General features: G+C 36.6%; 1 protein-coding gene across 1 annotated transcript in view; it reads right to left on the reverse strand.

The window, feature by feature from the left end:
- The window catches only part of fbxw8 (F-box and WD repeat domain containing 8), a 116,829-nt gene that overhangs the window by 69,095 nt on the left and 19,776 nt on the right, over window positions 1-27,958 (reverse strand). The window contains exon 5 of the mRNA XM_052032225.1: window positions 13,001-13,158. Coding sequence (XP_051888185.1) covers window positions 13,001-13,158 — 158 coding nt within the window. The remainder of the gene's footprint in view (window positions 1-13,000; window positions 13,159-27,958) is intronic.

Consider the following 27,958-nt stretch of genomic DNA (forward strand, 5'->3'; position numbering starts at 1 on the left):
CGTGGAATGCACTGCCAGCAGAGGCAGTGGGGGCAGATACATTAGGGAAATTTAAGGGACTCTTAAATAGCCATATGAATGATAGAAAAATGGAGGGCTATGTGGGAGGGAAGGGTTAGATAGATTTTAGAGCAGGATAATATGCTGGCACAACATCATGGGCTGAAGGGCCTTTACTGTGCTGTAATGTTCTATGTTCTATTCCATGTTTGCACACTTCTGCTCATTGTTACGTCAAAACTTGCACTTCTCCCGTCTTAGCACTTAGGCATTTTCTGTAAGACTCCAGAGTTTTATCTCCAGTATCCTTCATGAAACATTTGCTTATGTCAGTCCAAAATGTGACCTCTCCTCGTTGTACCTCTATAACCTTGTTCTATACATGTGATTAAGTAATAATCAGGGTCATTCTTTTTCCAGCAAGGGCTTTTATATGTTCAACCAGATACTTGTTTTGATAATTTAGGTGATAAGGGTACTTGGTCCTGTTAATTTGCACTATTTTATAATAACTCTGAAGTTAAACTTTTAGATGCGATTCCAGGGACTACAGGCATGCAAGCATCTCTAGAGTTTTCATTATTTTGATGCGTTTATAAAGCTAAAGGATTGTGGAGAATTGAAAAAGGTATTTTGTACTCCAATAACTGTCTCAAAATACAGATTCTAGAAGAATAATTACCTATTCTTTTTAGGTACACAACATTCAACTGAATTGAATCACTCAATTTAATATATTATAAAATTGAATAAATAATCATGTTTACAAGGCTAGAGAGGAGTTGATATAGGGCATGAACAGTAGAATGAATAAAATACTTCTAAGACTCCTTCAAAGTAATGGAACCCTCTCAAATATTTCTCCTTCAACAGTTATTTATAACCAGCATCCAAGAATAAGTAATTAAAACTACATACTTTTACTATCATTGTCTGAACAGATTTAAACTAAACTGCTGTTTGTTAAAAACAACTACCTATTCAAGGGGATATACAGATTAACTTCAAAGTGTAACTTCAATCATCAATTTGAGATTGCAAACAAAATTAACCTTCAGAGTAGAAACTACCCTTTATCCCCCAATTACAATACAAAATATATCACCCTAATGGAGAATGATGATTGTAGTTATTTATATTGGGTAATTAAACCAGAAATGATATTACCTTTTTTTTATGTTTATGTTGAGCTTTATTTCAAGCTAGGCTACGCTGCTGCCCTGATCTATCACTGTAGTTATTTTATTCTCATTTCCAATTAAGTGCTTTGAGGATGAAAAGGGAAAGATCACACAACTTGCATTATTGACAGCCAGGGCTTAGCCAAAGACAAAGTGTGCCATTATCAGAGTAAATTAATGATTTGGTGATTTGATTTCTTTTTCTGTTTCTAACAGCAGGAAGCCAATTGCCTTAATGATCTACACCAGTACCACTGCGACCACCTTTCATGTGGCACCTGCCCTCTGCTTGTCAAAGTAAGGTAATAGATTGGAGGCTGAATCAACATCACATTACTATGACGTGAAGCCACTGTCAAGTTATGGCAACCACAATGTGGGAAGCAACAGGAGCATATTTAGAAGTAAAAGATAAAATAATTTAAGGATAAGGATAATTTGCAGCATACTCAGTTTAAATTTATATTACAATGCATTATTCTGTTAAAATTGTGGAGGAAAAGATTATTTACTGGCGATAAATGATTTCACATATAAAGAAAGAAAATTGATATATGAGAGAGATAACTTTCAGAAGCAGCAAGAAGCAGAAGCTTTCACACATGTTCCAAATTCAGAGAAAAAAAATCCTGGTGTTACTTTATTGTCTAAACAGGCCACTTGTAAATTGTTGAGATCTGTTGTTTAATTTAGATTTTTTTGAAATCTATAACATCAAGTCAGTAAAAGATGCTTTCAGCACAAGAATACTGCTCCTTAGGGTCTTAGTTAAATAGAAGTAATTCATGGAAGTTGAGCTGTTACATTCTAAAATTGTTTCTCCATAAATTACTAAATATGGCCCTATTAACTCAAAAATTATAGGATAAAGTTTAAATTTGATACAACCAACTAAATTAGAAATAAAAATGACTTTAAACACACCAGAATCCATTAGCTTTAGGATGCTTTCATTATCAGTTCAATAACTTGGCTTGTTACAGCCTGTATTTTTAAGATGGTTCACTGTGATTAAATTACATGATTGAGGCAGGACATTTGGGCAACCTGAGTTAGTGCCAAGTTTTCCTACTCTACTGTTTCTGCTTCCTCCCCAGTGAGAGATTGAGTATAATTTTAACTTTCCCAAAAAAAAGGAGAATTTGCATTGGGTAGGATAATGAAATTTCACAAATCTCAAACCAAATCCAACCTGTCTTAAACCACCTATTTCTCATTGTTAAGGAGGCAGGACAGGTAAAATCAGAACAACTCCTTCCCAAAGGATGGTCATTAAAATATCTTAATGAGTGCCTGATCACCTCCAATTTTTTTCCCTTTTCCAGTATGAACAATCCTGCATTTCCCAGGAACACCAGGCAGCAAAAGTGAAGCAAGAGTTGTTGCTTGGAACAGTAAGTTCTTCCCTTTTCCATCATCCTAATCCTACTTCTTCCCTGTGAACGGAAGACTACTGCCTCCTGCAGTCATCACTCTCGTGCAGACCATTGGTCCTGCCATAATCACTCCTTACCTCCTCAGACTGCACTTTATTCAACCAACTGGTTGTGTTCTCTTTCTCAAGGAGCCGGAAATCTATCTGCTCCTGAGTTACAAGTACTTTTGAAATGTTCACTGCCTGGCCTGGAAATCTGGTTGACTTCAGGATGGGAAGCTTATTTAAAAAAAACACATAACTGTGGATGATGTTCTAAGACACTCACAGAAATGTACATTTCCAAGTTTCTCAACCAGAACTCCTGTCACCCTATTTGGAAATCCCACCATAGTAAATAACAGGGTTACTATTTCAGGGACAGAAATACAGACAAATGTGAAGAGTCACAAATATAGTGGCATGGTTACTAAAATGCTGTTAAATCCTTTAAAAAGATATGGTCTGCATTAGCCTAAAGGTTTTTGGCAAAAATTAGTTGTATTTTTAGTCATGCCTGCACTGCGCTAATTTTAGATTAACGTTTCTTAGAAGCACTGATAAAACATAATTCTGAGATCTTCTCAAGTATGGCACAAACTTGGCAGAAGAATTATTAGTCTGGTAATGTTGCAGGAAATAAATCTACCAATTGATACATCTCAGAATCATTTCTGTAGATCAATCGTAGAAGTTTTAAGCATGGAATAGCGGGCTGATGAGCACTATTTAAAGGTATAAGAGATAGAGATAAGTATGTTATGAGGTGATGTTAAAATACAAATTGATTAACACATTGTTAGCATCAGCTGTTAGCATGAACTAACAATATTTTTTATCCCCCATTAAGTAGTTGATATTCTTGAAAATCCCACAAAATCCATTTATGTCATGTACTTTTACCTAATATGGAATCTATGTCATTCTACAAGGAAACATTTGGGGGAAAAATAGCACAAATTGGAAAGAATGCCCAAGGTTATACAAGCACATAGCTTAACAACACAGAACTGATAAGCACTTATTCCTTGCTGAAAAAATATTATGCAACATATATTTTCAAAGGCTGTGAGTTATTACAGAGCTAATACCACCCTAATAGTTAAGGTCATGATTCAAGCCTACCCTATTAAGTCTCAATAATCAACAAAACTGAATGTTCAATCATCCACCAATGCCCTGGGGCACGTTGGACTAGCCTCACACAAAGACACCAGACTGCAGAGGAATGATGTGGTTTGAAATTTTCCATTACTAATAATGTCATGTTGGAGGTAGTTTAAAATCAGAAAGACTCTTCCATAAAGAAGAACCAACAACCACATTTGGAATTCATCTTGGGCAAGCCTCAGAGGAATTGATAATATCCACTTTATCCTGCAATTTGTAACACAGAGTAAGCATGCTGTAATATTTCTTGTATAATATGGTCATAGAATTACTCAATTTTAATTTCAGAGAATTAGATTCATCTAATTATTAACCAATCATGAAACATTCAAAGTCAAAGCAACTTGTCAGTTTGAAAAGAACATATGATAAATATTATCAAAGCCGCAAAATAAACATATTCCATTTTCCTTCAACGATGACATGTTTTGGCATCCTGCCCTTTCATGTATTTCAATTCATTTATTGTAGTGCAGGCTGAAGGATGGGTTGGAAGCCAAGTTAATAAGTTGGTGGCTAAAGTGTTATTACTGTAAAGCCGTCCGGTAGTCACAATTAAGATGATGTATTGAAGGCATGTCATAAAGTAAGTGCAAGTTACTTGCCAACAATTGTGTGCCACATAACTTTCTCTGTTTTTTCTGTCAGAAAGCTCAAAAAAATGTAAGGTATGACATAGCTGCAAGGCCATTTTAACTTTCATACTCTCTCCATACAAAAATCATTGACGGGATGAATTTTTATTCAGCAGAAGAAAAGACCCACCTACATTAATGAATAAACTATCTCAACTAAATACCTAAACTTATTACTTATGGTGGAGCAAGAAGGCAAAGGAACTTGTAAAGTAAAGGCAATTCAGTTTGTTCTAATGCATTTCAAATTATTTTACTAATCTTTATTACTTGTCTTTCTTTTATTGCTATGCATGATCCTTTGTGGTCGATTTTGGCCCTTTTCTACACTGTCTCCCACCAAATTGTCTGCACTGCAGGGGCCAATATGTTTTCCTGTTAGATAATGTTTAACATGAAAATAAAACCCCTCAAAAAATGGTAACAACATTTCTAAATGCTGTTCCAGCATTATCCTACCTGCAAATCTGTTCACAATAGTACAAGACTGTCAAATTCAATACTAAAGTGTATAGTTACAGTGAAAGAATATATTATATTGTAGCTTCAGGAGCAATTCCTACTTCATCCCCCTTACCTCCTGACCCCACCTTCAAGAGGCATTTCATTTTCAATTGTATTCCTTAAATATGAAAGGTAGCTTTGCCTCTTTTAATCAGGTATATCTAGTAAATAATTTGATTAATCCACAACTTTGATCAACTCTTCACATCCTCTGTCTGGTGTCTGATAGTCACGAAATTTTAGAATGCATAAATGTGTTTACACAGAAAAACTATGTTCACTTACACTAAATGGCTTTTCTTTTCTCAAATTGAAAATGGTTCTGCAGGCAGTCTCGTTACTAGAGACAAATGATGTGACTGTGAAGAAGTTGTCTGGCTGCTGAGCAGTGGCTTGCCGCCAAATGCAGGCAGGCATATAGCAGATGGGACTTGAAAATGGCCAAATCTCCATGCATTAGCTACATCTGCTCATTATCAAAACAACTCTGCCATTTTATCTAATGGTTCAACTAAAGCATTTTATTTGATTCATTTCAGCTACATTTTCACAATGCAATTAGTGATAAAATCAGGCTGGTATAATGCCAAAGTGTGGGAAAACAAATTTAATATGCAAGGGCACTAAAGTCACATACAAAACACTAACCAACAACTTGAGTGCAAAACATGTATCAAATACGCAATAACCCTTATCTAGTCAAAATGTTGATGGTATATTTACTGCCATATGGAAAACAGTTATACCACATTTCAGTTCATTAATTTTACAAATGCAACTTCTGTTATTCAGTGTGTGAATTCTAATCAGCAGAATTCTATGTTTTCTAAATATAATCACATAATTTATATATTGACAACACGGTTTCGCAGTAATAAACTCTTTATTAGAGTAATTCTACAAACGGTAACCCTCCAATGCAGTTGCTATCAGACATCAGGTGCATAAAATGATTTGTATTTCCCACCATCCCACTCAATGATAAAAAGTGAATAAAGACCAAGGAATAAATGAACACCATGAAATTCAGCATGTATGTTATATACCTAAATTTTCTTTTAACCTTGATGTCAAAAGATGGTATTCATTTTGTTTTTTTACTCTCATACATGATGAGATTATTTAAAACCTACATAAAGAGATCATGACTTTCAACCACTCCAAGATGATTGGCGATTGATGACCTCTACTTGATGTAATGTTAATGTAGAATTTTCCAGAAATCACCTTCAGATGACTTCTCCACACAGGATTGATGGACAAAGCAATAAGTTACTTGCCTGTACCCAACTGTATCTGCACTCTTAAACTCCAACAGATGAAATGCACAGAAAAACTACATTTGCGCAATTTCCTTCTCCGCAAATAAGTTGCAACTCACCTGAATATTAAACTGTACTAGAGGTTACTCCCTTGGAACTGGTCAAAACATTTTTGCTCTTTCATTCACTACTCTGCTGTCAGAACTATGGGGTAATCTGATGTGCCCTTTTTAAGATCTAGTTACCTTCCTCAATTTAGTTGCCCATTACAGAAGAAACAGTAGAAAGCAACAGGCTTCCATTCTCTATAAGATTTTTTTCAATTAACCTTTTGTTTTGAAAGAAAGAATAATGCAATATTTGTACACATTGATAAATGTTTTTTTTCATTGTAATGAAATCAAGAGAAACTTCTGAAACTTTTTTCCTGTATTAAACAATACTTTTTTGCTGTTAAGTGGTTGGGTATGTCCCAAGTTCATGAAAGGAGTGATGTATATGTGAGTGTCTCTTTCTTTCACAAACCACCTTGGCTCAATCAACACACTGCATGCACATATCAACAGGGAATGGGAAACAGAGGCACAGGTGTCGTCCACAATGACAAATATTGCATCAAGAAAAATTGTGACGAATGTATACAATTTCATGTCAGGAATCAAAGGATTATAAAAGAATGTTTTTTTAAACTAATATAGAGAACAGAAAAAATTCAAAATAATATGGATTCATGTTACAATCACAATCTCACTTCTAGTTTCAGATCACGTTATACTGCTCTAATATTTTAGGTTATCACAACTACTTTACCAGTTAAGTTACTGTCTGAGTAATTAAGCTCACCCATTATCCTGATATCTATTTTGGTCTATTTAATGTTACAACAGAATTCATAAATGTCAGTATACGATAGGAGCACTTCAGAGTACATTCAATGACAGAACTAGAACTGATAATCATATTATTTCACAAGACACTGTTCTGACAAAATATCATAAGGCAACTTTGCCACATAGTAGGCATGTCATAACCTATATCATCATGAGCGAGAGAGAGCAAACGATTAATGACAAACATCTTCACATGATGTTAGCCACTCATGAAATACACATTTATGCCATTTCTAGTAACCTCTGAATCTAAGGTTACTGAAATGTTACTCACAAGATTCGCAAAGCACTTTAAAAAGTACTGGATGTGCAAATTCAGCAAAGAAACATTATATTTATGGTATACAAGGCAGTGCACGTTGTTGGCATTGGACTGTAGCTGTTCAACGTAGCTGTTCCCTTCACGAGAACAGAACTATCTGCTGAAGGACTAACAGATATGTTTTCACATTAAGGACATGCCACTTTATTTCAACTGTTATCATGACTAAAATTTATTTGCATTATGCAGTAAGATCCAACACCAACAATAATTGATCTCATGAAATATTTAGACTGGTTTCTCAAGAGAGTATCTCAGCAGTCCTATCACTTAAAAGGATGTGCCAGGTTGGCAGTCGACCATTATAAACAAATAAATAGGATGTGAATTTTTAAACATTAAAAGATAAGAAAATGAAAAAAAATTAGTCATTAGGTTTTTTGCAGTGATAAAATTTCTGCCAGTAATATATATTGACTATGCAGAATTTCTATGTTCATTCACTGTAAGAACACCGCACATGGTTTTTGAAATCCTTATTTAGGCCACTGAGCAACTGCATTTGTGAGTGGTCAATAGCATGATTGTGGTGGAGAAAGGTCAGAAGAGTGAAAATGCAGGCAGAAATGATGCAAAAATTAAAGAGGTGCTCACAATTACTTAAAGGAAGATTTTATCAAATTGTTAGGGCAAAGCCTAAACATCTCTGTAATTATTGTTACTAGTAGTATTCAATTTGATTGCTCTTTATAGAGATTGACGGTTGGTACAGCTCAAGTGAAATCTTTTTAAAATAATACCTGATTTTGCCAATCATTTTTGAAATCAGATGAAAAGCATTCAAATTGAACTAAAAGTAGTTCTACATCCCCTTCATTGAGAACATCCCAGTTATCACCACAAATAAAATTTATAACATGTCTAAAAGAATTTCAGGCTTTAAATATTTTAAAATTTCCTTGGGATTGTGCACCCACTTTCATACCAGTGTTTGGATCCTTTATCAACACGGCATATCCTAATATTCTGAATCTCCATGCAAGTACCATGAGACTGTTTCACTAAACCTGTTCCTCTAATTTCACATAATACTTTAGTATAATTATTGATTCCTGTTGTAGTATAAACTATTTATTTTAAAATAATTTATCTGATACCCATGAGTTCAGATTATCTGTATTCAGTAGACAGAAGAAACTTTCCAAAATCCTAGCAATGATTCTAGGAACAGAATCTACCTCCAAGGATTAAATGTTCCAAACTGCTTTTGCACCACAGGGGGAAAAAAGAGATTGACTATTTAATTCATTCTTTGAGAAAGCCTCCAAGATCCATCAAACCTGCACTGCTCACTTGAAAACCTCAGCCTGTATTGTCACAGCTGAACAGTAGAGTGGTAGCACCAACTGTTGACTTTGACATATTGTGGGGAAGGGATACCTTGCATATAACAAATTGCAACACTGCAGTTTACTATGTGGACTACTGGTCACTTCCATAACTTTGTCAACAAAATATTTTAAAATATAAACATATATGAATAAGTTGAACCAATGAAGCCATTGTGAGATATCGCACTCCCACAAAATCTGGTCCAATATAGTTCACTTAGAAACCCAAAACAACAGTGCTAAAGCCAAAGTGAAATGAAGTATGCTTGATATTAACCATGTATGTCTAACATATCAGATGACACCCTGACTCCATTATTTGACCTGGCAGTGGTCAATATGGTACAGAGTCCAGGAGACAGATATTTTACCACAAGGTCTCAGCTTGCTTTCTTACATAGGTATATAATTTACTTCCAAAACAGACTCTTGATTAGAAATTCCATTGCACCTATTAAGGTACAGAAGCAAAGTGCCAACTATCTTTCTGGTCTTTTGCACCCTGAATCAAAGTTCAGATGCATTCCCAGGACCAAAGATTCAGTCACAAGAGACCAGACATTGTATCTCTTTCACTTGGCCCTCCTTTCCTGATGGGAGAGAGTGTCAGCACTGGTGGTGCTGAGAGGGGAGTGGGTGTGGGGTTTGGAGAAATGAAAAGGAATAATTGGTAGTGACAGCACTGGGAGGTATTGTGGGACTGAGGAGGAAGATTGGCTCAGATGAAAGGGATGTAGGAACTACCAGCGGGACAGTATAGATAAAAAGATTGCTAAAGAGTGGTCATTTTGTATGGGGTTTGGGCCTAAGGACTTAATTTACTTACGCTGCAGACCTCCCTGTCCAATGCTGTGCTTTTAACTCCAAGATATCCCAGAGGTGCTTAATGATGGACACCACCTGGCCAACACTGTCCAAGTTCTTCTGCAATGCTCCACAAGGAATGCTGCAGGAGCAATGATATCATCACTGGGGTGTAAGGATGGCTGAGAACAAGGAGTTCTCAGTTAAATTTTCTGAGGAGTGCAAAACACCCTAGAAATAATTGTTGTTGGGTTTCATTCAAGAGAAAATAAAGTCAATTTCCAATTGAAGAACAGTGACAGGCAATTGAATGCTCAGGCATCTCTCTTTTGTTTAGTACTAAAATTAGATTCACTTTTGTAACTGCAGCTGATGTGCATCATTAATACTCTTCCTACAGTGTTTATGATTTATAGGATGTACTATGTCAACTCATTAAGATTATTTCAACAGTACCCATCTCTGCCTTGACATTTCCCACCAAAATAAATAATTCTGTGCAATTACATCACTGTAGCTGGGCTAGTAACTGCAAGTCCATATCTGATACCAGTTTGGGAACATCTTTACAATAAAGACTGTGGCAGTTCAAGAAGCTAACCCATCACTATGTGTATAAACAACTAAGTATTGGCCATAATTGATGTTTGGTTAGTATTATCCACAAGTAGTGATTTTTTTTTTAAAAGGTACAAAAATATGCCATACATCTTCTTCAAAGTTTCAGCTTAGCTTAGTTGCTGGCATCCTCACATCTGGGGTTTCAGATACACAAACCACTGAAAATAAAGCAGTACCAGTGTCGATATTATAAGGAAGTATGAGACCCCAGAAAAGGATTTTAAAAAAAAAGGTTTATTAGAATCATAGTGGAAGTGAGGAACATACCAGGAAAGACTGGTATTCTCTAAACAAAAGAATAAAAAGTGACCTAATAGAGGTCCATAAGGGAAGAGGTACAGATGATGTTTTGATTTGATAAGCCAGACAATAATCAGGTTTTATTAAACATAGGATTATCTTTCACAAATCTAATAGGGAGTTCAGAAGAAACACGTTCATCTTGGGGATGGTTAGAATTAGGACTTACTGCCACAAGGAGTCATTGATATGGTAAAGGGGAATCTAAATAAATACACAAAGGAGGAAGGAACAGGTTGACGGAGTGAAGAGGGGTGTTAAGGGGCTTCTGTTGAATATTGGTATGGACTTACCAGGCTGAATGGTCTGTTTCTGCACTTTAAATACCATGTAATACCACACTAAGCATGAGTAAAAGTATGTCAAGATTAATTCATTGGTTACATAGTGCTTTGGATGATCTTGATTAAATACAACTGGACATGCAAACACATTATTTCTCTTTTAATGACAAGATAGCAGTTGTATTAAACAAGAGAGCTAAGCAAAACTTATTTACTATCTCAATTTAATCAGTTGATCACAAAGGAATGAGATTGTGGTGAAGTATCATGCACTAAATAACTATGAGTATTTGTTCCAGTTTTGTTTTTGACATGAGAAATATAGCAAAGCAGGTTTTCAAAAATTTCCTGCTTAATACAAATCTTTGATTTCAGTTTATGAACATTATTTAAGAGTTTTCCTGTGCGTTGAAACATATTATTTAGAAATAATGTATTTTAAAATATAAAGCTATTTTCATAATCGACAAGTGGATTAAACATAAAAATATTAAAATCATAAACGTAACAAATTGCACAATTCCAGGTCTTGTTGTCATAGAATTGAAGATAAAGTTTCAAATTTCCATCCTCCTAATTATTTATCAAGTTATTGTGTGTCTTAGCACAACCTTCAATTTTTTTTAAAAATGATAACTGTTTTGTTTACTTTTTGTAATACTGGATGTACAAAGTATGTACAAAATACAAGGGATATTTCTGTATCAAAGCAATTACATTCATTCATGGCAAAAAATTCTCCTGTTGCAGCAACCTTTTGGTCAATGCTGCATTCTTTTGCATTTGGTGCTCTGATGCCACAAGTACTGGCAATCCAATGACACTACACTCAAGTAACCATTACAGAATCACAGAATGGTCACATCATGAAAGAAGACTGTTCAGCCCATTCAATCTGTTTATTCTTAGTCCAAGGTTTACAAGAAAGTGTTGGAAGGCTGCTAAATTACTATGCATCACAACAGTCAACTCTGGAGAATTTTGTTTGGGGTTTTAACAATAAAAAACAAATCCTTACATCTTGCTACATAAATTTTTAAAATAGCAGTGAAAATTGTGCAAAATAGTGATGCAACAAAAGATGTCACTGGTTTAACCAGAATTGAAAGTTGAGTCTCAGAGGAGTCCTGAAATCTTGCAAACTAATACACTTCTCTTCAGATGGTTTTAGCCATTCCAAATGTTCCATGTGTTTAATAAGAAATTATTGAGCTTAATAAATTATTTAAAGAAAGCAGTCCAGTGGAAGAGGAGCACAGGCTTTGCTCATGCTCTGCTTATTTTACATTATGTAGCACCTTATTTACCACATTACAGTAAAATTCTTATAATCTGCTACATGACTATCTTGAAATCTCAATGGTTTGGTATTTGGCTCACCAAGTAATGCTTGCCTCGCTCTTTTCCACTCACTGACACCCCAGTTCCTGCAATCCCTTTCCAGTCACGGGGGCCTACGTTACTGCGGTCCCTGGTGCCCCGCTTCCCAAGCTTCCTTTCCACTCACTGGAGCCCGGGTTCCCATGCTCACTTTCCACTCACTAGGGCCCTGATTCCTGCACTCCCTATCTACTCGATGGAACCCAGTTCCAGCAATCCCTGTAAATTCACCAGGGCCCCATTTTCCCATACTTCCTTTAAACTCACTGGGACTCAGCTTCCATGCTCTCTTTAAATGTGCCTGCTTCACCAGAAAATTTATTATAATACTGTGTAACATCTTTAAGAAAAGTATATTAAAAGGGGTGTTGGGATAATAATAGAAATAATGTCCAATTGTCTGGAAAACCTGCCAGTCTGGTACCAAAGTCCATAGCATACTGGATTATCTGTTTTACCGGATTTAACTTTCTGCATTCAAAATATAAATTCATAATATAAAGTTATATAAATCAGATTGTGTTATACATTGCAATATAATGATGAAACTGTAGCAGGAAACAATGTAATTCCACCTTTTCCCTTTGTCAATTTGCCGTTCACGTTCTTATTTTGAGGTGTACTGACTTGCTCGATTTTGAAAGGCATTAAGAACAAGGTTTACAACCATGACAAAGAGCAAAAATGCTTTCTTCCCTCAATACAATACTGGAACTGAAATACTGGCATTTCACTTTTAGGATGACATAATAGAAACTTTAATGGTAATGGGTTTGTGCTGCCCACTAATGCATTTAGATTACTGGCCAGAAGTGTTCCTTTCTGAACCTCACAGTGAATGTCTGCAGCAGCTGCCACTGTTAATTGTTGAACAGCCCTGTGGTGGTGTTTTTGGTACTCACCACCCTTGTAAGCCGCCACTGCTATGGTGCTATTTATCCTCACAAAGGAGACGTGTGGCTGTGGTCCAAGTTCTGCAGAGCTGCGTGACGTTTCCAGATACAAGGCACTGCTGTCCCAGGTGCTTGTATCCCACATTCTCACGTCTCCTGATGTGTATCTGAAAGAACCAGTTCAATTATCTGCTTGTTTATTCACAATGCTGGCCACCTAGTGAAGATACTAATTAGAAATAATATAAGCAGCTATGTTTATGACTCAAAAGCTTCGAATGTGGTCACAGAGCACAATTTAAACTACAGAAGATAGCAATCTTCTCAACAAAAAGTGTATCCAGTTGTATGGTCTCGATAAATAACAGACATCAGTTGTGTCAGCAATGTTCTGAAAGCTCCACAATTTCTTTTATGTAAAACTGCTTGGATATTTATTCATTTAAAATGACCATTTTTATAAAAATCTGCACGACTGCAAGCTAGCTGTTATGTCGGAGGTCCTCTGCTTTTACTTTACTACTTATGCATATTAAACACTACTTTTATGCATATTAAATGAGTGGAAAAAAACGTATGTTGGTGAGTGCACAAAGGAAACTATAACCTTTACCACAAAGGTTATATAAAGGGAAAGGGATAATTCATGAACAAATTACTTTTAGCCGACAAGTGTTTATAACAACAGATCATTTACTTTGTATTTTTAACTAATTAAACACAGTGATTAAATGCATATAATACAGTAATACCAAGGTAACCATTTAGTCAACTGATTTTGAATATAAACATAGCATTTAAATTAAGGAATTAGAAGCAGCACTATTTAACAAGTTACCAAAAATTTTACAATCAAATAAATATTCTAATTTATATTCCATGGTTTAGATGAACCAGTAAGGATTCTTCAATTTGATTAACAGCAAGCTACTGCTCAAAAGACCATTAAAAGTCTGTGGGTAACTGTAAGCAAAGTGACCTCAAAATCAGGCCACAGCAACCCTTTGCATGCAGATACTCCAATTGTGATTTCTGTTTTAAAAAAACACACAAAAAGTACACAGTGGCTAATTCTGTATATCATGTGATAACCAATTTAAGAGATTTGTTTTGAAGGAGAGGGAGAAATGCTAAATTTGAAATTAAATAGGAGTCCAAAGCCATGAACTAACCTATGATCCAACTTTCCACAACAAATCCTGAATTCTTTTATTAGTGATAATGTGTTGTTACTGACCCAATTTGTGATACCACGGGCTTTATCGATAGGAATCACTGGCATAATTTTCTCCTGCTTTGGTTTGGCAGAAGTTGCTAAATGGCATGTGGGTAATGGGCATCCTGCCTGGTTGCTGAGAACACTATTGTACTTGTTGGCTATACACTTCTCGGCTAATGTATCCTTTTCCCCATTGTCCCATGAGCACACATGCCTTTTATTTTAATACCCAGGTTTTTTTCCTATTCATGGTCCTTAATTGTGCCATGAAAGTAATCTTTTTAAATAAAACACAATCACTTCAGCTTTATTTAACAACCATATTTATTTCACTCAAACTGTTAATAACACCAGTACATTTGGTGTATTGATGACAAAAACAGTATCCCCAAAAAGCTGAAGTGCAAGGTACGAGGGCTGCAGTTGATTAGAAAGTGACTTTTAATCAAAAATTAAAAGAACTGAAGATGCTAGAAATCTAAAACAAAAACAGAAAATGCTGAAAATACTCAGCAAGTCATGCTGCATCTGTGGAAAGAGAAACAGAGTCAATGTTTCAGGTTGGAGACCTGGCTTTCTAATCAGTAATAAACGAATTTCTAGCCAATTAATTGTTGCAACTGGGGAAACTAAACGCAGGTTGGGTGATTGCTTTGCAAAGAACCTGTGTTCAGTCTGCAAGGGCAACCTGAGCTTCCCATTGCCTTTAATTCCTCATTCCACTCCCACTCTGACCTATCTGTCTGTGGCCTCCTGCAATGACACAGTGAGGCCTAATGCAAGATTGAGGAAGAGCACCTCATTTTCCGTCTGGGCATGTTGCGGCCTTCTGGTAATCAAGTAACTTGATTTTTCGGTCTATATCTGTTATCCATCTGTAATATTAGGTCAGCTTGTTTTTTTTTGTTTTTAGGTTTTTTTCTTTTTTTTTCCTTCCTTCTTCTCTCTCTGGGAGTGGGGATGTACCCAGCCTGACCTGCTCCTTCTGAAGGCTATTTTCCAAATACAAAAAGCTACTAAGCAAATTGAAAATAGTAGGAGTAGGGGGAAAAGGAGCAAGGGGTTCCAACAGCTTTAAAACATGGAGCAGTAATAATTAAAGGAATATGCTACTGATATATAAAATGAATCATTAAATATTGAGAAGGAGATAGGGGAAAATTTGCAAGAACCATGGAGTTGTGATCAAGGGTCTTCCATTACTCTAATACAGCATAACAAAGGATAAAGAGGAAAGGACTCACTGAAATGTATGATAGAGAACATTCCTGATCAGTGTATTCACACCCCAATGAATACAAAAGCAGCACAGGATTTTGTCCTGTGGAACTTATGGAAGTGTTCATGTGATCATAGGTTTAAAGTAGTGATAGAAACAGGAAAGGCACAACTATAACAATAATTAATTGGAGGAGTCTAACTTCAGTTAGTTGAAACATAATCTGATTTGCTGAACTCAAAAACTGGTAGGCAAAATTAAATTATAGGAGTTTTTCAAAAAAGGTGATGATTAGGTTAAAGATTAGACACTATCAAGAACTGATGCACTGCATAAAGTGGCCTCTTTCTATGCTGTAAACATCTGTGGTTCTCAGCACAAATTCTCAGTTTTGGCATAATTCCTGACATGATCAGTCACTAAGTTCCTGTATCTGTCCAACCTTAGAAATAATGAGATACAAGACTCTATTGCAAGGGCGACAGAACCAACATTGGTAGATGGACACAGATCAATATTGATCTTATTGAATAACAGAACTGCTCAGGAGGCTGAACAGCTATCCTAAATCCCATATTCTATATTTTAAGATAAGATGTCTTTATTAGTCACATGTACATTGAAACACACAGTGAAATGCATCTTTTTTTGCGCAGAGTTCTGGGGGCAGCCCGCAAGTGTCGCCATGCTTCCAGTGCCAACAAAGGCAACAGTTTGTTACATTGGAACTGGTTGAGCAAATGTGGCTAATGTGGCGCAGCACATATGCAGAGTTGGAGAACTATCAACTTATAATTAGGAAACAAACCAAATTTAAAGAAAAGTATCAGTGAGCTTCAAAATAAAGGAGAAGCAATAGGTCTGAAGCAAAAGGGAAAGAAATAACTACAAGACAGAATAATCATTTCAAGAATTATTGGTGATGTTACTGCATTTGTATTATGCAAACAGCAGTTGAGGGACCCAAACTATATCGCCTCCTGTGTGGTACATGCTGGCCATTGAAGATGTTTGATCAATTCAATATTAGGTGAATAGCAATGAGAACATAGCCTCTGCCAATGCCAATATTAAAAACTATTAATACCTAAAAATAGCTACCCGACAAAGATATTGCCACACAACTTGGTGGCAGGTAGTTGAGTCAACTACCGAGGTCAGCTTCACAATGCAAAAGTAATGGCACAGCAGCCACTTCACTAGAAATCATAGCACCAACAACTGTATGTAAAAAAATGACACTAGAGGCAGAACTAATTCTGATAGTTATTAAGTGTCACCTACCTAGAAAATTATAAACATCAGTGGTCACTTTAATAAAATAAATTATAACGATAATTGTATCAACATAGTAAACTGTTTTCGTTTGAATTTGTACTCAGGTTTACTGAGCTTGAGTATAAAATGGATGTTAGTTCCAAAATAATATTTTTTTTCAAATATTTAACGTGAGAAAATGTTTGCACCCTGGCTTTTTAATTCAATAATTGTCTTATTGTCGACTGACTGCATTACAGCACAAAAGAAATACTCAGTAGCACTTTCAATGCAATTGCTTGTTCACATTGTACAACTATTTTCTGCTGCAATCTTTAAAATTATTGAAAATTAAGATCACTTACAGAAATACAAGTTATTGCTGCTATCTAATTCCATATTCTGTACAAACATTGTGCAGCACCTTGTGGATTCTAGCGTCATGACAACACTAATTTTAGGGTCATTTATGGAATGACATCATGTGGCTCTTTTGAACGAGTGGGAAAAGCGGGAAAACAAGCATACTGTTAACGTCGAGATTTCAACAGCAAGTTACAAACATGTTAGGATAAATTCACTTTGAACAATTTTGAAGATTTATTATGGACATGAGAACTGATGTCCAACCTTAATTAAAGATAAAATAAAATGCTAATTTAGGAGAAAGCAAGTCTGGGCTTGACAGGGTACATATAGGGGTGTTTTTACCAATAAGAGAATCTTGAACAAGGAGACATAACTACAAGAAAAGGAGATGGTCATTTACAACTGAGGTACATCAAACTTTCTTCTTACAGAGGATGGTGAATCTCTGGACTCCTCTGTCCCAGCAGGTGATGGAAGCTGGATCATTAGAAGTATTTAAAATGGAAGAGGTAAATTTTGATGGATCGAGGAATAGAGGAGTGTGGAGAAAAGGCACGGAAGAGGATTTGAGACCAGCATAGATCAGCCATGATCACATGAAATGGTGGGGCTGGCATGAAAGGTCTGATTTTCTTGGGTTCTTATGTTCTCTTTCTTTCTTTTCCCACCAACTACCATCTTTGTTGTAAAAACAGCAGCCCAGTGGTCTGCCTTTCTTTTTAGATCAATCCCAGATTATACATGAGCATCATACTTTTGGGAATGATTATATTTAGCTGTAAATGGGACCCTTCAAGCTGCAAAATGCTAGTACAACCACAACACTGAGTGCACATGCTGGCTCTGGGTGGGATGACGTTCAGTGTGTTTTATTCCTGCATACTTTTCCCACACCCAACCACTCCCCTCCCCATCTCAGGGCACGTACATGCGCTTGATATAGTAGCTGTTGGAGCTTAAAGCTGCACGATAACTCCCCAATCTCTTCCAATCAAATAGTGTGCTTTAAATCAGTCACTTCTATATATAACTAACATTTGTTACCTTGCAAAATTGAGTTTTTTTTTAAATGGATATCATCCTTGAGCCAAATTACATAAAATACTACAGAGACACAAGAGACTGCAGATGCTGGGATCTGGAGCAAAAGAACAACTATCCCTTTGCCTCCGCAGATGCTGCCTGACCCGCTGAGTTCTTTCAACAGCTTGTTTTTTTGCTTGAAATACAAGAGACTTTGGGTCATATTCAGAGAATATACATTAAGCCTATATTAAATCATGAATTCCAAGAAACTTTAAGATTTGAAGATTTTCACTATCTTATTCCTAATCTGAGTCTATGTCATTTCCTGACATCATCATTCTTTCTTCCTTTACACAAATGTCCAGTTTCTAACTTGTCAGTTGCTTGGATATGATATGAACCTAAAGGGATGGAGGTTCATGTTAGGTAGCTGGGCGGAGGCGGCAATCAGGAGTCTGGCCTGGGGTAATGATCAGAAGTTGGGTCAGGGGTGGTGACTGCAGACAAGGGTGGTGATTGGGAGTCACAGGGCGAGGGTGTTGGGGGCTCTTTTTCCACAGGAAGTTGAGCCTTGAAATAAAGGTAAGTAGAAGGATTTATCTTATCTTGGAGTAATTTCCAGATTAGTGATAACAAAATACAGTTGATCTGGGATAACCACTGATTGTCCGAGCTGCTCCTGAAAAAATGTGGTTCAATTTCCCATGCAACGTGATCGGCAATAAGATTGACACATGACTGAAATACCCAGAGGAATTTCAAGCAGTGTTAAATATAACAGACCGTTGCTGCTGCCATTTTGTCACATAGCAAACCATATTGGATCTTGTTGCACTAAAAAGAGTGTAAAAGGCTCCAATAGCTAGGCCTGTGTAATACTAAAGATTTCGTTTTTACAAATTCGAGTCACAGCTTGCATGATGAAACTAATCTTCACTGATTTATTCCAATGCTGTGGAGGGAGTAAGAATTTGCAGAGCATAGTACAATTCGTATTTATTAAGTACTTTTTAAATGGTTTTAAATTTCAGCAAGTTGAAGATGAAGCAAAAGAAAATCTGGATTGTACAACATTGATTGAGAATGAGGTAACCACAGTCACAGTCTCAAATGGCAAGGATCAAGGGTTGACCAAGTATACAGCCACTTCTACCACTTGATAAATTTTTAATGATATACACAAGACAGTCTGAGCAGATGCTGGATTAAATTGGCTTATGTCAGACTGTAAACATGAGGCTCTATTGTCATGAGAAAAAGTCACAAGACTGTATTGCCGTGCAGTTCATATTTCATCAAATCAATAAATGAAATTCTGCTCGGTTCTTCTTGGTTGCACTCAGTAAATTAGCAGGGGTAAAAAAATAGAGGAAACTCTCAAGGGAGTGGAAAGACCTGTAGGTTGCACTACTGAAATTTTCTAATTTAAGGCAAATTAAATAAGAGACAGATAAAATTGAATCAAATGTTGACAGATTTTTATAGAATTATCATAAAACTAGATTTAGCCCCATTAATGTGGCAGCTTTTAAAAGCATTTACAATGCATGCTTGCAATGAAACTGTCAGGCAAGTAAAACCACACACAGTGATGAGCCGCTATTATGACAGGTACAGCACATCTAGTAAACCTAACTGTTTATTAGAATCTTTAAATGAAGAAATTCTTGAGCTCTAATCATTTATCAAAATTATATTCCATGCATGGAGTGGGGTGAGAGGGTCAATAAATTTCATGTTTAAATTTTCCTCTCAATTTTCATCTGTCCACCTTCAATGATACTGAGTGCTGACCACTTTACAGAACTATCAGGCCATTCTTTATGTGTGAACAAGATTATGAATGCCAGCAGGAGAAATGCTATAATTAGGTACTTATACAAGTACACGATATCTACAGGAGTTAATGGCCAGCAAAGTGAATGACCCTAGTGAATTTTCCTTACGAGATGGAAGCATTAAAGCCAATCATAGTAGCCCAACTGGTGCTCACTTGAGAACAACTATCACAACGTAGGCCAGGGATCAGCACTGTGTACTATTATCCTTAATAGCTTATTGAGCATCCGGTACCTTTGTTCACAGGATGACTCAGCAGAAAAAGACAATTAACCAATTTTCCCATAACCCCAAATATTGGTACTAGCCAGGCACAACATATTTGAGTGTGCTACACTGATACATGAAAATTGTTAAGTTACTTTGATAAGCATTTCAGCAGAGCTGTTCTGAGAAACCAGGATTAGAAAGAGCAGCTAGTCTGGCCACTGACCTGGAGGTTTTTAATCTGCTGTTACTGAACAACAGCTAGAATAACATTGTGCCTGGAAATTAAACAGACTTTTAAAAAAAATTATGTTTTGTTTCCAATCTCCCTCAGACCATCTCAACTACAGAGGGTCCTGGAACAAACTGCTATTGTCATTTTTTGGAGTACCCTTAAATCAGTTTGACGCACTGAAGCTACCCCAGTTAAGAGAATTCATCCATCCACATTATCTTAAGAATGATGATGTTACAGTCATTGCAGCTGCCAGCCTAACGCTGCTACTAACCCGGTGTTAAAAACGTGGAAAATACTGAAGGATTGCCAAGGCATACATACACATCAGAACATTCGTTTTTTTTTCTAGACCTTCAGACCCTATGAATATGCCCAGAGTTGGGAAAATCAGCACCACTGTGTTAACCGTCAAAAAGATACTTCTATATTAGGATCTTTGAATCACATTTGACAGTTCTGTTTTCAAAATTCAAACATCTATTGATCTGGAGATTTTGTACAACAGAAGCTTCAGATGTTGATAGCATGGTAGAAATTAACAGATTAAAGTTTCAATGGCATTTTTTTAAATTTCATAGAGACTTCAATTTGATCTAAAGTTTATATTTTTCTCTGCAGGTAACTTTGTGTGCCACTGTTTATAGAGATTTAAATCTAATGAAACAATGTGATCCACTTCATTCAATGAAATTAGCTCACTAAATTTGGCATTATTGTTCAGATGAAAGATTAAGATTTACTGCTCCAAATCTCAGGTGAACTTTATTAACTGTCTTGTGGGCTTGTCAAGGGTAGTAGATGTCTGTGCTGGGAATGGATCAATATTCGGTTACAACTCCATTATCTACATCAAGAACGCTCAAGTCAGGTAACAAGGTTAAAGGTGTCTCTATTTCACTCCAACAATGTGCCTTAACTGACATTGGTAAAGCAACCACTTGGTATTACGGCATAAATCTTTTCCATCTTTCACGCTCCTTTTGTCCCAAGGGAGCCTGTTAATTATGCAAAATTCCAGATAGCTCCAGACCTTGAACTAAAGTTTATTGTAACTGACTGAGGTTAATGAACCTTGTAAAACGTCCTCTCGACTGTCACACAGATTAGACCACCATGTTTTCAATTTGTGAAACACCCAAGTTGTGAAAAGATAGTGTACCAATCTACCACAAGTCTCACTGATAGCACACCTACATTAGTCATACAGATGTAAGATGTCCATTTATGGACCCTGGTCTCTGCCAAGTGAAGCAATTAAAGCGAGGGTAACAGAAGGGTTGTTACAGCTATGAGCTCGGGAGGGTCATTTAAAATTCCTGGCCTCAACTGTCTAGCAACCCCTAGTAAAAGTACTGAAGCACGGATGATGAACATGGATATGGCTTTTCTTTCATGTTCTCCCACTCCAAACCACTAAATAGTGTGTCAATACATGAAAATAGTTTTTTGAATAGGATACTGGAAGTTGCACATTTTTGTAGATTTCTCAACATTTTTAAGAAAAAGTATTCATTTCATACTTGTAATCCTATTCATTTCATACTTGTTTATTGAGTATGCACACCTCCGATTTCCTAAATCAATCAGTAACAACTGTACCATGAATAAAGCAGCGTCATGGCAATCTCTTCCCTGCAACTCACAGAATACATCTTGTTTTGCCCCTAAAGATGAAGATAACAACACAGGGAATGGAATTTTTCCCCATTTTAGTAACGTGTGGAGGCAATTTACTCTCCAAATGCAAGAGAAAACTCCCTCTGGATGCTTTGCCTTAACTTCAGAAAAATGTCCCCCAAAAGGACTAAGGCTTCCACTCACCCAGCATCCATTTCATAGAATCATAGAAAGTACAGCACAATACAGGCCCTTCGTCCCACAATGTTGTGCTGACCTTTAAACCTCGCCTCAGACTATCTAACCCCTTTCTCCCACATATCCCTCTATTTTAAATTCCTCCATATGCTTATCTAGCAATCTCTTGAATTTGACCAATGTACCTGCCTCCACCACCGCCACAGGCAGCGCATTCCATGCCCCAACCACTCTCTGGGTAAAAAACCCTCCTCTGATATCTCCCTTGAACTTCCCACCCATTATTTTAGAGCCATGCCCTCTTGTATTGAGCACTGGTGCCCTGGGAAAGAGGCGCTGGCTGTCTACTCTATCTATTCTTAATATTTTGGATATCTCTAGCATGCCTCCTCTCATCCTCTTTCTCTCCAAAGAGTAAAGCCCTAGCTCCCTTAGTCTCTCCTCATAATCCATACTCTCTAAACCAGGCAGCATCCTGGTAAATCTCCTCTGCACCCTTTCCAACGCTTCCACATCCTTCCTATAATGAGGCAACCAGAACTGGACACAGTTCTCTAAGTGTGGTCTAACCAGAGTTTTGTAAAGCTGCATCATTACCTGCATCATTTCCTTTTGTAGCTACTCAACAACCTGCTAGAATCTGGATGTAGATTACCCAATTCATTTCACATAGCACCCTTATAACAAGTAGCTTCTCTATCCTCAGCCTAGTCTAGATTTTTAAGGTGCAGACACAAAGGGACAAGTGAGAGTATTTGTTGAGTGCAATTGTGATGATAGGAAATAAGGGAAATTAACTGGGAAAAATGGACAACACAAACTGTGGTTAATGGATTGTGAAAAACATCTTGTTCTTTTCTGGGAACAAAAGAGATGAGAATGAAATTTACAGGGAATTGTTTACATTTGTACTGATGATCACAAAAACAAGGAATACCTGAAATTACTTGTTTTTTTGTCCATAGACACGAGCTAGGCATTAATGACAATACAAATTATTACTATGCACTTGAAGTGGAGTTGAGCCACCTTCTTGAGTCACACAGTCTGTACGTCTGACCAGATAGGGAGCTTCAGAATTTTGTCTCACCAACGGTGATGATCAATAACATATTTCCAGGTCAGGATAGTATGTGACTAGGAGGGGAATTTGAAGGTGGTGGCATTTCAATGCCCTTGTCATTGATAGAAGTCACAGTTTTGGGAGGTGCTGACAAAAAAAATGTTGCTACAGTGCATCTGTAGACATGATGCGCTGCTGCCAAATTATATCAATGATGGATCAGTGAACAGGGAGCTAATCAACTGGCCTGTTTTTTCCTGAACGCTATTGAGCTTCACTTCAAGTTTTTTTGTTTAGAGAGCATGCCATCATACTCTGGACTTCTGTCTCCCTGATGGTGAAAGGTAATCACTATAGAATAACCATTCACCATAGAATAACCAGCTTTTGACTCAACCTTACAACCAAAAATATTTAGGTAGCTGGACCTATTCACTTTTTAGTCAACAATGACCCCAAGATGTTGATGGTGTAGGATTTGGTGATAATAATATCGTTGAACATCAAGATGACCAAGTAAGATTTTCTCTTGTTGGAAAAAGTCATTGCCTAACATGTGTGCAGTGCAAATGTTACTTGACAGTCATCAGCCCAAGGCTGAACATTTGAGGTCTTCCTGAACATGGATACAGACTGCATCAATTTTGATGAATTGTAAGTTGTTCAATGCAAATCACAGTGCAATTATCTACAGATATCCCCATTTCTGACATTATGGTTTGGTGAAAGTCATTGAAGAAGCAGCTGTAAACCTGAAGAACTTCTGTAGCTGTGTGTCATGGCTTGATACCACAAGCTCCAATTACCAAAAGTACTAAGATATGCCAGCAAGTGGTGAATTTTCCTCTCGATTCTCACTGATCTCGAGTTCATTGATGCCATTGACAATTATTCTCAATTCATCTTTGCAATTCATTGTCTTTGTTATATAGTCAACTGGTCCAGGCATAAAAAAAAGAGCATTAGTGGGCAAATCATGGGTAAATTCCCCTTGACAACAAATTCCATCAATTTTCTGATGATTGAGAATAGTGTGAAGGAGCTGAATGTGGCCATCTGGAAATTCACAGTCATAGAATTACATAACACAGAAACAGGCCTCTCAGCCCAACTTGTCCTTGCCGTCCAAGGTCCTTTCCTGAGCTAGTCCCATATCTCTCTTGAATGTGTCCAGACAGGACATACCTGCTGAATTTTCCACATTGACAGATAAATGGCAGTATAATACGATGCTATTGCTGCAATAGTAGTAATAATATCACTATAGTACTATTACTTTTGTAGTAATAGTTATTATTACTATCACCATTAGCAATAGGCACTATTGGTGGCTACTGCAAACTACCAATAGTTCTGCAGCAGTTTTCATCACTGCAGCCAGAATACAATCATTGGTTTCTTAACATGTAGTGGAATGAATTAATGACTGTCTTCAATGACATAACCCAAGATGCTTGTGAAGAGAGCTTTGCAACACCTGAGAACTGGGAAATCTGAGGAAGCTGGCAGTGTGTTGGTGGACTCCATGAGGAGCAGCAAATCTGATGGATCTTGGCAGAAGATCTGCCACGTTATGACTTTTATTTTAAAAAGTGTCCTGTTACCACATACCAAATAATAAATTCTTTCTTTTTCACAGCAACTCATGACAGACTGAGCTTATTGTTCTATGCTTTCTCCCTTCTCTTTCTCCTGTTGCAGAGTGCCTGTTATTACACCAAATAAAGTAACTATTTCTTACAGAACTTACATTTCAGTGTTAGCTAATAAACAAGAAAAATGGTGTTTATGTTGCTCATTTCTTCCCTTCCTACTTAAGGACAGCAAGACCAGTAAACTGTCGCCTCCCTTTTTCACTTCAAGTGTTAAATTATGGTTTGTACCAGACTCCACTGTGAAACATAGCAATCCATTTATTCTCTGAGTAGAAGCACAGTAGACAGACTGCAAGAGTCTTTCTTAATCCATGGCACCCATTCAGTGCCACATTTTGAATACTTTCAGAATGAGATATTAATATTTTAACATATGGTCACAACAAACTTCAACAATTTTGAGCATCAGCACATCTACAATATAAAAACACTGCAAAGGTTCATACAGAAATTAGAAAAAGATTTAGATTTATGTATCAAATCACTTTCAGAATGACCCAAAGTTCTATCCACCAATTTCAGTACTTTTGTAGCCTCATGTCCATTGTAATGTCATAAACTGAAGAAACCTACACATTGTAGAAACATTCTGTAACTACCTTCTAATAAAACTTATTCTGACCTAATTCACAATTATAATAAAAAGTAATGATTTATCACACACAAGCAAATTAATTGTACATAAGAGTTAACAAAAATCAGCAACAAAGAAAACAAAAGTGCAATTTTATTATCACTGATCAAACAAGTGTGCTCAAAATTTTATTTGTAGCATGGTGTTGTCATTTCCAGCTCAGCAAACAATTGCATGCATTAATAAAAAATGAAGGGTCATACAAGCTCAGCTTTAACATTGCAACACAATACTTTTATTATGGTCATGAACTCCAAATAGGGCAACCACATCACCACAAAGGTCAGCTTTCAAATATTTATATCTGCATAATGAGGCAACTGACAGGTAAGCACTTCAAAATATAAGTGAGAATCTTCTAATGTGCTGATCAGTCTCAGACAAGTACTCGGTCCTGCGACACATCTGGGTTCACAAAGGAGTTCCTACATTATTAACCCTTTAAGTAAGGATCTACCAAGTTGGGCAAGTAAGCTTGGGCAGTAGAAAGGGTGCTGCAATTACATGGTAGCTAGAAGAGATATGGGGGAAGAGGCAGAAACTCGTCTAAACTACCTGAGCCTGATTCCACCTTGCAAATCCTGACAGAATGTGATTTCTCTTCACCTTTAAGACAGTAAAACAAAGAAAGTGCATTCCCATCCATTTCATTCCTGGCCATTCAGAGTACCAAGCTTCAAATTCGTGGCCTTTATTCAAAATTACAGCAAGTACTCTGTTTCCTTGGCCAAATTTTAGCAACTTAATATGTTTTAAAATCATATTTAGTTTCTTATCAAATCTTATTCCTAACACGTGTACAGTATTGGAGAACAAAACAATCAGACTCAGGTCATGGAAGGCATTTGTTTCCTGAATTAGACAAAATTACTGTAATTTTATAAACATTTAAAAAGAACTAGAAACTTGACCAAGCTTAAGTTATTTAGCTGCTCTTTAAAACAAAATATCTAATATTCTGGACAAGATTCATTGAGCCTTCATTGAACATCATTTTCCTTACGACATTTTTGTCCAGAAAAGACTTTTAATATGATTCAGTCAAGGAAATCTCAAAAAAGTAACAATTAATCAGCATGAATTAGCAATTATGCCAGACAGAATTACTTCAACCTTGAGATATTCTTTTGTTATTAAGCAATTCTCTGATTAAATAAGGAATTAGCTTGTTTAAAGCAGAGCTGAAGTGAAATTAAATGTCAACAATACAAAAGCCAGGTCATTTATTTGTATCCTGGTTTAGTTTATTATTTAAGGACTCTTCACCCAAAATGGAACTCATTTCTTCAATACTGACAGGAGATCCCTACATGTTCAAAATCTTTTGCCTGCAGATACTTTTAACTCACAGCTAACTGGTACATGAGTGATCTAGGATGAACAAGAATTAACTTTTCCTCCATCACTGCATGACGGTCTATTATTTCTAATTAGACAGGCCCAGCCACCCAATAAAATATTAAGATCCAATCTCCCAACTAATCAGACAACCTCATATTATGCAATCAAACTCAATTCATCCACTGGCCTCTTCACAATATATACAAGACTAATATTTTAAAGTCATTAGCAGCATAGCTCTTGTCATAGTACTGGAAGATTGCGGGTATAATTCTCCAGAGATTAAAAACACATAATCTATATTGATGCATGGCTGCTGAGCAAGAACAGCTTACAATAAGCAGAGTTTAGCATCCACAACCAATCACATTGAAGCTCTGCAGTCTTAACATAGTTAGTCAGGAATGATACTGGACAATAAAATAGTTGAGGGAGAAGGAGGAGGAGGATACTAGGACATCCCCCATCATCATTGATGGAGGGGCCCAGCACGAAGGTCAAAAACTACTTTGAATTGTTCATAATCAACCTCAACAGGAACTGTCAAATGGGCAATCCACTTCAGCTTCGTCCTCAAGTCCCCACAATATTAGAAACTGGTCCTCGGCCAATTCAAAGATTATGGACCAATCGACCTCCTGGTTATAGCACTCAAGTCTCATGTTCCAGAGAAATCTATGCCATCAGCAAGGTAATGGAAGGTATCATCAACATGGTTATCAAGCATCCTTTATTTAACTATAATCTGCTCATCAAAGCTCAATTTGGGATGTGCCAGGACTACTCAGATCCAGACCTTATTGCGACACTGGTCGAAATAAAGAAGAAAGAATTGAATTTGAGTTGAGCTTTAGACTGGCTGCCTTGATAGAATTTGACAGAGTGAAGCATCAAGGACCCTTGATAAAACTGCAGTTAATGGGTATCAAGGGGAAAAACATTCCACTGGTTGTAGTTTAAGAAATTGGTATTTAATATAAAAAAGCAATTTCAACTGCACAACCAAAATGCACGGAGTACATCAAAAATCCATCAAAATCTACATGTTGTTTCACTATTTATATCCAAAAATTAATTTTGATCTC

Source organism: Pristis pectinata, chromosome 17 (assembly GCF_009764475.1).
Source record: "Pristis pectinata isolate sPriPec2 chromosome 17, sPriPec2.1.pri, whole genome shotgun sequence".
NCBI lineage: Eukaryota > Metazoa > Chordata > Chondrichthyes > Rhinopristiformes > Pristidae > Pristis > Pristis pectinata.